This window comes from Anastrepha ludens, chromosome 4, assembly GCF_028408465.1.
Source record: "Anastrepha ludens isolate Willacy chromosome 4, idAnaLude1.1, whole genome shotgun sequence".
NCBI classification, from domain to species: Eukaryota; Metazoa; Arthropoda; class Insecta; order Diptera; family Tephritidae; genus Anastrepha; species Anastrepha ludens.
This window is the reverse complement of record NC_071500.1, coordinates 8,894,106-8,908,587: the sequence shown is the minus strand read 5'-3', so window position 1 is coordinate 8,908,587 and position 14,482 is coordinate 8,894,106. Positions and strand designations below refer to the sequence as shown.

At 36.1% G+C, this 14,482-nt stretch overlaps 1 protein-coding gene across 5 annotated transcripts in view; it reads right to left on the bottom strand.

Moving 5' to 3' along the window:
- Positions 1-14,482, bottom strand: part of LOC128862571 (pneumococcal serine-rich repeat protein-like) — a 160,382-nt gene that overhangs the window by 79,137 nt on the left and 66,763 nt on the right. For all 5 annotated transcript variants that reach the window (XM_054101281.1, XM_054101279.1, XM_054101280.1 and 2 more), the window contains one exon: positions 8,433-8,896. In XM_054101281.1, coding sequence (XP_053957256.1) covers positions 8,433-8,896 — 464 coding nt within the window. The remainder of the gene's footprint in view (positions 1-8,432; positions 8,897-14,482) is intronic.

The window sequence follows — 14,482 nt, the reverse complement described above, 5'->3', positions numbered from 1 at the left end:
AATGCTGACTTTAATAAAAGTCAAAACACATATCCCCAAGTGATTTAGAGAAAATTTGTTTCTCTATTTGTTGTTAATTAAACATTTAAATTCAAAGAAAATAATACTTCTTTCCAACTATTTATCTTTTATTAACTTTAACAGAATACAAGGAACAAAATTTCGTAAAAAAAAACGCAATGTGTCGCTTGGATTTTAATCAGATTGAATCTTAAAATTCTTCTCGACATTTCCTCGACAAAAAAGTTACTTTGCAGTGAAATGCAGTCCGATGAAGTTCACAATTTTACAATCACCTAAAAAGGAACTCCTATCGATTTCTGTGAAAAAATATTGAAGGAATTCAAAAGCGGTGGCACGTCTATGACATCGTGAGAAGTGACGAATCTTGGATTTATGCACATGAGCCGGAAATAAAGCAGCAATTGACAGTATGGCTGTACCAAGATGAACTTAATTCAACAAAAGTTGTGCGCGGTAGAAGCAACTCAACGCAAATGGTCGACTCTGTTTTTTTTTTCAGAAAATCTGGTCATGTTGCAACTGCAGCACTACTGAAACAGCCAATTCTGAGAGGTACACAAGAAGTTTGTTTGCCAGAAGTTTTCGGAGAATTAATTTAAATCAACCAATCAAAGACGAGACATCCTTGACCAAAAGCAAGCCAATGTGAGCTCCTACATATCGGCTCACACAAGAAAGTTTTTGATCACCTAAAATATCGAATTAATGAGTCATCCGCCTTACAGCCTCATTTCTTTTTGTTCTCCTGAACATCAAAAATGCAAACGCAAGGTGGACGTTTTTCAATGCCTGAGTGAACTGGTGAAGCATTTAAGCAGCTCGTTTTGGCGGTATCCTCTGCTAAGTGGCAAAAGTGCTTTGAAAATTGGTTCAAACGAATACTCAAGTGTATTGACTTCCAAGGAGAACATTTTGAAAAACATTAAAGCCAGTTTCCAGCTTTAATTCACTGCTTTGTCATTATTTGGCAAAAAGTATAAAAAGCAACCCTCGCATAAGTTCCAGTTAACTAAAAAATTCAATATGAATTACCATCAGCTTCAATATCGCCTATTCGAATGGGCTTCGGTATAGCGAAAAAATTATGGTAGCCAATTTTTTTTAATAATTGGGCTACCACGTTGATTAAAAAGTTCCCGCACCAACCACCAGGTGCCGCTCAAAGTCAACTGGTTTGTTTTCTTTTTTGTTTTTGATAGATTGCCACATTTGTGATTAACATTCCTGCCAAAATTTTATCGCCATAGCTTGACATTTGTAAAAGTTACGCCGTCTTGAGTAAATCTACACCGCACATGTTTTTGATTTTTTACAACGAGTTTGTATTAAATTTTGCGTTAAAAATGCGATGCAGATTAAATGGTGCGAAAACCTTAGAAATGTTGGAAAATTGTTTCGGTAATGATACTATAAAAAAACAGCCATTTATGAGTGACGTGAACGCTTCAGAAGAGATCGTGAGTACATCGAGAGTGGCATGCATCGATAATTGGCAAAATACAGTGAAAGAAAAGTTGATCGCTAACAGCAAATTAACCATCAGGTCAGCAGAGAACTGGCAGAGGACTTGAACTTTGCTTATAGATCCGTTCGGGACATGTAATTAATGATTTGGATTTGCACTATGTTCCTGCAAAGTTAGTTCCAAGGGACCGGAAAAAAGAACCGCGCTGACATCACCAAAGACATGATTTCCAAAACCGAATCCGACCGAACATTCAGTAAATACTTCGTAACTGAAGATGAGACGTAGGTAAATTTGTACGCCCAGCAAGCTAGACATCAGGTGAGGGGGGGGAGAGCTCCGCATAAACCAAAGCCAAAAAAAACCACGTCGTTTTCAGTCAAACAAGGATCACAACGGTATTGTATATACACCGACCCACTTTTGCCAAAAGGTCAGAAAATTAAAAAGGACTATTATTTGGGTGTTATGAGGCGTTTGATCAAAAAAGAAGCACGGTCAAAAAAGAGAGGATTCGTACCATTATTATCCGTGATTTTTGAGGTGAAACTTCTTAGGCGCCGATGGACGAACGAGAATGGAGAGTAAAATTTCAAGGCCATGCAACGTTTTGAGCATTTTCGTTTCGCGAGAGAGAACAAAGATATAACGTAGAGGAAAATGAGAGAGAGAGCTATATCTTATATATATATCTTAGATATACTATAGGCTATTTTTCCTGAGTTTTTCCTTGTTGTTGCTAATTTCTTGTGAGAAATAACACTGTCTACTTTTTGGCGCTTGTTTGTTGGTGCAAACTTGTTGGAAATATATTTTTGGTGCCTACTTTTTGGCGTTATATTTCCTTGATGCCTACTGTTTGGGGCGTTTTTGGTCACAATTTTTTTGTCGTTTTTTTTTTGGTGCCTAATTTTTGGCGCTTATTTCCGTTTCCTGGCTAGTGCTTGTGCGTACTATAAAGTGCTATCCATTCCGGCGTCGGATTTATTGGTATTGCCTTGCGGTAATTCGTGCCGTTGCTGCGGTCCTGGAATTGATGCGTTTGTGTGGGTGATTGACGCTCGCGCGTTAGTGCGCGTTGTTGCCACGGTTTGTGTCCGGTGTTTACCTACACCGGTCGACAACTTCTCCGTTTTGTTGTAAATTTTGTCTATTTCTATTCTCTGCAAATGTTGTGAATGTATTTAGATATATATTCTTTCTCTCTCTCTCTCTCTCTCTCTCCTTATCTCTCGGGTCCCTCCTTCTTTCTTTGTCTGCCTTGAAAGTTTCACTTCTGTTATGTGTACTACTCTCCACGCACTTTTTTTAACCTAGTGTTGACCAAGAACGAAACGAATGCTATCCAAAAGCCACCGAATCCATCTGATCCACCTGATATGGCTCCCAGCGATTTTTTTCTGTTTGATAAAGTCAAAAAAGCTACGCATTTTAATAGTCGAAAGGAAGTAATGGACAAATCGAAGATGGCTCTGCAATAACTACGAGTAGTTAAAGTAATGTAAAAGCTGTCAATCAATTGGAAAGCGCTTAAAATGAGTAGCTATGTGTGTTTTCTGACTGCCAGCTGTGGCACAAGAGCACTCACATTAGTAAGACAGACTTAGTAGTAACAAAAAAAGGGTACTTAAAGCCATGTCAGGAGGTGAACACAGAAGGCATACATACAAGTGCACACAAACACACATACATATACAAAAATACACAAGTATGTATGTGTGTATGTATATGAAAGTATGTATGTATATGTAAATATTGTAAACAAGCCAATTGTCAGCTGGTAAGAGTTGCAGCCAATTTTTGTGTTTGCATGTAAATTTTATGCAGCATTAAAAAAACAAAACAAGAAGAAAGCTGCTTTAATGGGAAACAATTTAAGGTGAAAAGTATTTTAAGAAAAATAACACTAAATGACAACAGTAAATCACACAAAGAACTAAGAAACTAAAAAAAAAAACGAATTACGCCAGCTACGCGACACCTTTAGGCAAAGTATTGCCTACTCGAGTATGAAAGAAAACAACACAAAACATATACAAAAAAAATCAAATAAAATAAAAACAAATTTCTCCAACTGCAGTTCGCATCTGGGTAATATTTTCACACACACACACACACACAAACATAAACTGAATAGGGAGCGAGAATGGAGAGCCGTTATAATTTCTTAAAATTACCCAAAAGTGTTGGTTGACTTCACACTTTTATGTGGCGAGCTACTTACCGTCAACCTCTCCAGTTACATTCATACATACATACATACTTATGTAAGCATAGACACACACCTCCCGCGCGTGAGCTCACCCTCCCCATTCACAAGTGATATCAAACTAACCGGTATGACAATTGCTTCAGGCCACTAATCTGGACGCGAGTCAGCTGAACTCAACTCAATTAGAAGACAAAAAAAAACACCGTTTTTTATTGTTATGACTTTTTTCTTTGCTTTTGCCTGATCATCTGGGACCAGGCAGCTGTTTAGTTTTGAACGCCTCATTTTGATTCAACTTTTTGTAGATTCTGCTTTATAATGGGTGGTTAAGTTGCAAGGGCCGGTGTTGATTTTGAATAAAATACAAATTTTTTAAGAAATTATTGCCCTTTCTCTTTATTAAGATAATACTGGTTTAGCTTAATTACGTATGGAACAGAATATTGGCTAAATGGCGGCCGCGGCCTCGGCGGCCTACCTCCATCCCATGGTCCAAATTTTCGATGATGCTGAGGCATAATTGAGGTTCTATGCCATTAATGTGCCGAATTATCTCATCCTTTAGCTCTTGAATTGTTGCTGGCTTATCGACGTACACCTTTTCCTTCAAATAATTCCAGAGAAAGGAGTCCAACGGTGTCGTTGACGTTTAGGTGTGGTTCACATTCAACATCGCCCCTTGAAATTTAACCACCCTTTATAAACAACAACAATATTTTGTCGGCTAAGAACTGGCCAGCTCATCGGCTCATATGGAGCTGGGTTTCAGTCAAATTTTAATGTAAGACATCTCTTCATATTGTGTTGGTAAATAAACCCTTTATTCAATCTTATTTATTATGAGTATTTTTGTTTTTGTTTTTTGTATGAGTAGACATTTTTATTTACTTCTGCATTTAGTTTGTTTTCCCAAAAATCACATTCTGACTGGCATCTATACACCTTTGCATACAAACAAAATTGTAGTGGCTGCTCTGCAATTTTGCAACGGCAACTCTTTAGGTCATACTACGAAGTGGCGCAAAATTAATCATCCATTTTTTAAACACTTTCTTATTAAATAAAAGAAAATGAGTTTCAGAGATGGAAATCTTTACTTTGCCATTTGCTTGCCTGTTTGAATACTTCAGCTGTATAGCTTACGAGTAGAAGTCTCGAATATAATGGACGTACGACGCCATTTGCAGAAACTATAAATCTTCCGATAAGGCGATGGAGCATTTTACAACAAAAATCATCGGACAAGCTTTGTACTAAATTCAAAAAAAAACTTTAACAAATTTAAAAAAAAACATCAATATTTTCGACTTTTTATGCTGACTTTTTAGTAGTAAACTGCGTATGCAGTTTGAAAGCCCATTCCATTTTAGTATAACAAAGTGTAAGTTTCAACTGGCTCAAAATTCTCGTCAATTTTTGACAATCATTTTTCGCTGAGGTGTTTAACATATTTTTTTTCATTTAAAAAAGGTCCGAACATTCGCCTTAGGGAAGAAAACATATGCAAACGCAATAATCAAAAATCTATTCAGCAGTCGGGCATGGCCCACGCGCCCGCCCGGCGTTTTGAAGATTCATAAGTTTAAGAAGCTACGCTAATAACGAAGCAGACGAGTGCAGCTGGATGTTCAACAAAAAAAAATTAAGTGGAAAACCTTTGCAAGTTGTGGATTTTTGTTCTGCCATTTAAATAATAGTGCAAATAAAAAATCAATTCACCTTTATCGCATTTTTAAATCGCTGCTTAAAGCGTTTGTTCAATTAAGGCACAATATTAAAGCATACGTTTAGGAGCCTTATACAAATGTATTTTGGCATTTCTAGTCGTATCATTTGTGAATTGATTTTTTGCTATTTTAGAAATATAGTTTAATCGCAAAAGGGATGTAAAGTGATTTGCATACATATGTACATCTATGTATGTATGTATGCGATTTCTTAACCTAGAAACTCAATTATGTTAGTCCACTGATATTCGCTTCAATATAGCAACAACAAGCAGACGATTAACCTCCCATATCAGTTTACGAATCATACAAATTCAAGTTGGAATTAAATTGCGTTTGACAGCTGTCAATTCTAAATGAAATATAAAACTAATAGCCAGTAGAGTACTAATAAAGATAAATGCTCAAAATTTTCAAAGGTAAAAGTGTGTGCCATAGTCGAAGGTTTCTAAAAACATAACACAAATTTGTGTATCAGGTCAGTCCATAAGTTCGTGCTTATTTTACCCATAATTTTACTTTAGTACGATTTTTGCATACAAAATATCATTCGCGGAATATAACGGAACTATTTACATTTTCTTTGATATATTGTGCATTCAACAAGTGATTTTAATCGCGGATAGAAGGACGTGTTGTTAAAAAATAAAATGGAATCTTCGAACGCGTATAAGAGGCATATTTTGTATTTTTTTTATAAAAGTGGTAAAAATGCTACAACTGCTGCTGCAGAAATAAACACTGTTCACGGAGAGGATACCGTGAATGTAAGGACTACGCAAAAGTGGTTTTCAAAATTCCGAAGTGGTAACTGCGACGTGTAGGATGCCCCGCGCCCTGCTCGTCCTGAAGTCTTTAACTCCGACGCCTTGCTCGAACTCGTGGAAGCTGAGCCAAATTTGACGGTCGATTTGATAGCTCAGAGGTTAAATTCATCGCATGGAACAGTTCACAGGCACCTGGTTCAGTTGGGAAAGGTTTCAAAGCTGGGAGAATGGGTTCCGCATAGACTTTCCGTCGCCAACCTTCAGCAGAGAGTGAATGTGTGTTTTCAGCTGCTGTAACGGCTTGAGAATGAAAGTTTTTTGAAACGTATCGTTACTGGTGATGAAAAATGGGTCCTTCACAATAATCCTGTTCGCAAACGCCAATGGTTAGATAAAGATGAAGCACCAGAACCGACCCCTAGAGATGGCCTTCACCCCAAGAAGATTCTTCTGTCTATTTGGTGAGATATGACCGATATTGCTTATTATGAACTTCTGGAACCAAACTAAACGATAACTGCTGATTATTTTTCCCATCAGCTATCAAACCTGAATGAGGCACTTATTGAAAATCGACCGTCTTTAGTGAATAGACGCAAAGTTTTGTTTCACCAAGACAACGCAAGACCTCATACCGCAAGGCAAACATTAGGCCAGCTGAACGAGCTCGGATGGGAGCTAGTGCCGCATCCACCAGATTCTCCGTGGACTCCAATCCCCTATTAGTAACAAGAACTACTCCTCAAAAGAAGCTATAAAAAGGGATACCGAAGCGTATTTTGGCTCCAAGGACAAATAATTTTTTGAGCAGAGAATTAAAAATTTGCCTAAACGGTGGGAGGTCATTGTAAATAATGAAGGAAAATATATCCTGTTGTTCGCCTTCGGTATGAGCAGAAAAGCGTTTGGAAACGGGAAAAAGTTTGTTGTGCATGGATGTCTCACGAATCGACGCAGGCGAATATTTAAACCGAATTGACGATTGCGATTCTTTGCTGAAATGTAACAAATTCGAGCCTTTTTTTAAAGCGAAAGTTAACTGATCATGAAAAAAAATGAAATGAAATTGCTGATGAGCTTGCCAGGAAGGGAATTAAATTTGTCTCAGAGATCTCCTACCCGATCATTGGCATACCCCTAACTGTTGTTAAAGAGAATTACACAACTTATATGATATATCAGGAAAGCGCAGAAAAGATGAAGCTTCATTTCTGCATGTGCCATTTCTTCGACAGCCCGACAGCTTGGCAACACTTCGACGACAAAAAATTGTCAAAAATAAACGTTTGCTGACTCAGTTTCTGGATCTGCTTTTTTCATAACACAAAAAAAAAAATTAAATGGTTCTGACGGCGCTCGGTATACGTTACTGGAACGACCCGATGTATGTATATCCATCCCAAGGATGTCACTGCAGCAGCAATCATTAACTTTTTATAGAAATTTGTTATGCTTTGACTACAAAAACAATGTCTTTCCAAACGCGGAATTATGAAATTGCCTTCGAAATGAACAAAATTCGGCTATATGAATAAGAGAACTCGGCTATAAAATAAAAATACCACTTCGGTGGTGATATCGGCTCGAGTTCATAGAAAGATTCAATGCAAGCCGTTGCAAGAACGCAAGGCCGTTTAATTAATAGAGTTTACCAGGTGCTGCAGTAAGTAAAATATGTGAACGCAAGCACATTCTACACACATACATACATACGTGTTTGTTGCATACTTTTTTTATTATAAATATTTATACTTCAACGGCAGTTACTTAACTAATTTCAAAGCAATTTAGTAAATATTAAAGCCGATCTAAAGTATACGACGACTTTTTGTGATAAATTGAAAAATAACCACGAAGATTACTAATAGAAAACTCGTTCTGCTATGGTGAAATACCAACAAAAACTGTGGCATGCAAACGAATTGTAGAGATAAATCAAACTACTAAACAAATCATGCCAAAGTCATAAAAAACTTATTACAACTCGAATGCATTCAACAAAAACATCGAACAACTTAGAAAACTAATTAAACGATTTTAATAAAACAAAAATTGAATATGCAATTATACAAAAAAATAAAAAAATAACGCAAATCGGTAAAAGAGAAAAAAAACGCAAATCGGCAAAAGAAAAAAAACAACAAAAAAAAAATCAGACAAACAAGGAAATTCACAAAAACATAATAACAGTAGTTAAAAGAGGCGGAAAATCAGCAAGAGCTGCTCGTTCAACTCACCCGAAATGATGGTCTGTACGCCGATACTGCCGTTGCCGGTGTCCTCATGCGCCTCGTCGTGCATATCGGCCTCAGCGGGATGTGCCTCGCCCTCGCCTAACGCAGCGCTGCCATTTGCCCGCGGCGGGAGCTCAGTGGCTGGTGTCGCTGAATTGGTCATTATTTGTAGTGGTGATAGTTTTATATGTGTAAGGTGATCGCCCGAGGAGGCGGAGCCCACATCCTCGATGGTAACACCGGCAACTGCAGCAACGGTGTTGATGGGTGGCACAACAGTTGGTCTGTTTATGCTGTTTATGCCGTTTGCGGAAGAGTTGCGACGATTCGTCGGCGCTGGGGAAGATGCCGAAGAGGAACTCTCACTGGTTTGTTTATTGCTGTTGCGGCGTATTGGATGCGGTGAACCATTGGCACTGTTGCCGGAGCGACCATGTGTTGGTGTATGGCTGGGACGATTTATAAATCTGGCAAAATGAAAGGGGGCACAATTTAATTAGTTGGCGTTTTTTTATTACTGTTTTTTATTTATTTATATACATTTTTTTTTTTGTTTTTTTTTCAAAATAAAATGCAGCACACACATACATACATATACATGTATGTGTATGTGCCTATGTAAGTAAATAAGTAAAGCGCTAAACTTTATTTGCTCGTAAGGCGGCTGCGTAACAGCCGACGACTGGCAATCGCCTAACAGGATTTGATTTTACAGCGCAAGACACGCGCAAGGCATTCACTTACATATAAACTAAATTTGTTTTTATTTGTTTTGATTTTGGGAACACTAAAAAAATAATTGTAAACCAAAACAAAACGGATTGTTGTAATTCGAAAAAATAAATTTTCAAAAAAAAAAAATAGTTGCGCACTACAGTTACTTTTACCGCTCAACTAAACGATGCCAAACGCGCTAAGCTACTGCCAAGCACGTTGAAATCATGAAACTACATTCGCCAGCGAGCTCTCCAGCCTGTAGCCAGCAATAGTGGCAGAGTGACTTGAATACATATGGTATATGTAGGTGTGAGTGTACATCCATATGTATGCACCAAAAACATGATTTGTATCTGTGAGATACGCACTCAACAGGCAAACAAGCAAACAAGCAAACTTTTACATACAGACATGGAGTGCAGACAAACAGTCAGTCAGCGCTGCGAGCAGCAGGTCTAGCAGCTTATTGAAGTCTGGTTAGTTTTGTTATTGTCACTGACTGTAGCGCGCCATATCTGCGGATGTGCACGTACACTTGTGTGCGAAATAATAGGAGCGCAACGAATTACGAAGTTTGAACTTTTTTCATGTTTTTGTAAAAGTATTGGGCATTCTACAGCAAAAAACATGTAAATTAAAGTTCCAAAATTGGTACAAAATTCAGAAAAATTTAATAAATTAAAAAAAAATTTAATCAAAATTTTTTTATTTTTAATATAAATTTTCAGAAAACTTAAATGTGAGCAGTTTTTAGTTAGTTTTTCAGCCCGTTAAATATTTGACCACTAAAGTGTAAGTGTGAACTCGCTGAAAAATTCGTTTCATTTTTTAGAATTTTTTTTTTTTTTTGCATACGACATTAAATATTAGTTTGGGCAAAAATATATCAAAAATTTGCTCGGTAGATAGCTGTAGTGATCGATTTCTCGTAAAGCATCGATCAAACAAGGCCCTGGCTTAGGGGCGGCGAAAGATATGTTGTTGGTATAGGGTGCCCAAAACTCGAAATTCACCGAGTATTGGATCCAATACTCGGAATCTTGAAACAAATGTAAATTTTTATCTCAATAACAATAAAATTCATGAAAACCAAAACAAACTATAATATTTTCTCTAAATTTTACATTTCAAATGTCCCTCCATGTTACTTAGCCTAGCTTAAAGCGCCACCTTTGTTGAACAAGCCTAAATTCTCAAGCAACTCTGTTTCGCTAGCTCAATACTCGGAATTTTCCTCTTCCGCCGGCCCTGCCCTGGCTTCATTTGAAATGGTGTTTTTGGGTGTTTCTTAAAAGCGTGTAAAACGAAAACGAAAAAAGATTTTCTATTTTTGCTTAAGGGATTTTTTGGCCATACGAGGTTAGTTCAAAAAGTTGTCAACCTTCAAAAAATGATCTTCCCAAAAAAAGTATGCCGCCTGGCGACACGGATTCCGTGACTCACAGGTGTCTGAAATCAAAACGACAAAAAGGTTCTTGTTTAGAGTGAATGTCGTTATCGTGTGAACTACGATCTTAAACAAAAAAATCAAATACGACAAAATGGCGGACCTAAAAGGTCTGAAAAAATACTAAAAAAAAATTTTCTTTGAACAATCGTAGTTCACACAATAACGACATCAATTCCACGCCATTTAAATTTTATTTCATCAAAACCGGTTAAGTAGAACCGGCTATATCGGTGTCCATTGTCCATGTGAAGACCATTTTTCACACCAAAAAATTTTTCTTACTCGTAAAATTAAAATTTCTTTTTAAATACTTTTTCCATTTCTTTTTTGTTCCATTCAGTGTTGAGTTACAGGAAGTCAACAAAGAGAAAATTCGATACATTTAACAACTGCAGTATTTGATAAAGGCAAAAATGCAAGCCAGACCGCTGAAATTGTGAATGGTGTTTTTGGTGCCGATGCTGTAACGGCGAATTACGTGCAATTCTGGTTTCGTCGATTTCGTTCAGGCATTTTTGATGCTAAAGAAAATGTCGATAAAATCACAGAGATAATCGAAGTTCATCTGCGTGCTAGCAAAAAATTTTACGCAAAAAATAATGGATTTCTTATGACACAAAATAATATTTTTTTTTTTCATATAAACTACTTGCGAGTCTATGAAAGAAAACGGCAACATCTCGGCAATAAAAATTTTCAAAAATAAACGTTTGCTGACTCAATTTATGGATCTGATTTTTTCATAACTACATAAGAAAAGCACTAATAAATCGAGAAATATGTTCAGCATTTGAATGTGAATTTGAGCCAAAATAATCTTCACGTGTTTCCTTTTCTTTACGATTTTGTTTAATCAAAATAATTTTTTTAAATTGTGATGTAGAAATTTTGTAGTTTTACTAATAATTTTAATTATTAACATTTCTATTTTTTTCATTGTAATTTTAACTATTGTACTACATTTCTACAAATTCTGAATAAAAAATTTGAAATTTAAATAATTATTTTTTGTTTAATTTCCTAAATCTTATAAAATTTGTACAAAAGTTAGTGCCTTGAATTATATGGCTTTTATTGTAGAAGTCACAACACTTTTATTATATTAAAAAAAAAAAAATTAAAAACAAAAGAGTAATTAAAATTTGGCAGCTGGTAACGCTACTATTTCTTTGAACGCAAGTGTACGTATGTGTGCCTCTCCTCGTTTATGTCATTGTTCCTGTCATTTAGTCAGTTAGTGTTACACATACATCGCCTTTAACAAATATAAATAAACGGCCAATATAATTTTCAGCAAGCGGAACCTAATTTGAAAATTGCAACGAAATACTTAAAATCTAAACGAAGTCGCAGTCAGAAACGGCCACGGAAATCGAATGAAGAGCCGGTATAGTTGGTATACAAGAGAAGATAAATACCCGAACCAGGTAGTAAGAAAAAGTAGTTCAGAACTAGTGCGGTTCTAGTTCCCAACTAGTAACATAACTACTTACATTGGGCCGTATGCGCCGACATTAGTGACTGTGAAAAACATCGCATCGTTGATAGCGAAAAAATTGTTTATCGTAGGCGACGTAGGTGCAAATTTTTTTAAATCTACATACAACTTTCTCAAAATATAGAGGGCAGTGCCTATACAATTACGGACAAAATAATAGAATCTCGATATTTTCACCAGTTATGGGCAAATCTCTTTTGTTTTTGTTTGTTTAATGTCTATTAATTTTTTATAAAAATATATCTCCGTCAACAACAAATATCATATTAATCCAACTTTTAAACTTTGTGCAAAATTTATAAAAATTCAGCAAATTTTCTTCAAAATTTCAAACTTTGAACAAAATTTATAAAAATTCAGCAAATCTTCTTCAAAATTTCAAACTTTCTAAACAGAAGTAACCCACCCTCCGTTGGACACCGTTTTTAAAATCTTCGGGTCTGGTCTTTTTCCGTCCTTTTCGAGGATCCTTCTTAAAAGGTTATATCCATAAATCGATAAATAATGGAATAAATTTTATGAAGCTACCTCGAAGCTCAAGTTCATAGCTTGAATCCAAAGTCGAAAAGGTCAGTCTTGGATGTCCAACGGAGTGTTAAAAAAAAGTTGTGTAAGTAGTTTTATAGCCCATTAAATTTGAATATCAAAAAGTGAATGATTTAAAAGCTAAAAATTCTCGTTACTTTTTGAAAATTTTTGCTTGACGGTGTTTTGCATTTTTTCGATGTGTGATCGACTGACAACATTTTTTTTACGTACACTTTTATGGCCTCTTTTCACTACGAGCTCAACTGCACTTTTCAGAGCTCTTTTAAGTCTCTTTTCAGAATACGAGCAGCACCCTGTACTGTGAAAATTAAAAAAAAATAAAATGAAAGATATTTGTTTCCTGAAATAAGAGTATTTCTGGACTTAAAACAACTTCCCGTAAAAGCTAAACATTTATTATTTAGACGCGGCATAACTCTGTAGGGCCCGCACAATTCGTAAGCTCTTTTTCTCCATCAGGTCAAATTTAGAAATGAACAATTGAGTAACTTCTTTAACTAACAATTTTTAATATATTTAGGAAAATACTACAAATTTAATGAACCAATAAGTCTATATTACTTAGTCGTAGCTAGTTTCTCCAAAGTTACGAGAAAAGAATTCAGATATGAGGAACTTTTCCATGGCAGAAACAATCTCAAAAGTTTATCATTGCCAGATGAGGTGTCATTCGGAATAATTTTTTTTTTTTTTTATTTTCAGGTACGACTGGTAGTCACCAATGCACTCCAGCTGCTGGAGTTCTATCAATATATGATATATGTAGATGGGTGCTTTGCTTTTGAATTTACTATTTTACGAAACATTTCATTCTCTCAACGCCAGCATTTGTAAAACAGTTGGAATTACAGATTTTTTTATGTGCCCGTCAAGGGTGCGTCTTCTGAATTCGCTGTGCTGCCGGAGCCTATCAATAAACAAATAAAAGGAGAGGGATTTACTTGTTTGCGCAGAGTAAACGTGAGTGGAAACAATGGAAACAACAAAACACAAGAAATTATACGCAAACACTCGCACACTTGCTTGAAATGGCGTCTTCCCGCATAAAAACGCGAAAAAAACTGCATTTGGAGGCTTTATATTCATTTGTGCTTTCACAATTTAACACACGGCACTTCGTTTTCATTAGATTGTTTAGTTTAAGTCTCACAAATCACAATATCTCGAAGCTATTCACTGAATTGAATTTGAATTTTTGTTTGTTTTGTATTGGTAAGGGACCTGACGTCAGATTTGCCAAAATCGCGAAAACAAAAAACTGTTTCGGGAAGACGCCACCTATAGTACTCAATTCGCCCTGTGTGCCCGTATGTCAATTAGTTTTCTGCCACATAAAATCACGCAAATCTAAGGGAATTTGTAATATTACTATTGGACGAAAAATCAAAAGAAAGATTTCTCCGAGAAGAAAAAAATGCTTTTCTATGCCTGACCATTTTTGAAGAAAAATCAAAAGAAAGACTCATTCGTGAAAAAAAGCGTTTTTGCTACCGAAAGCAAATACTCAAAAACCAAACGCATTTAAAATATCCAACTGCACGGTTGTTTTCAAAGAGAAAATGGGGTCTAATCAGAAAGCTCTACCAGTTATGGAATGTTGTGTCGTGTTGACTAATTTATTGTTGTTTTTACTACTTTCTCTTTTTTATACCTTCATAATATACACTTTCGGACGACATTTTTTTGTTATAAAATCATACAAAATTTTGAAAGTTGTGATTATACGCGGTTTTTCCACATTTTTACCCATTTTACCTGGTATTTACCAATTGAATATTTACCCTTTCGCCGTCGCTAACGATTCTCCATATAGGCTGGTATTGCCAATTGCGAAGCGAA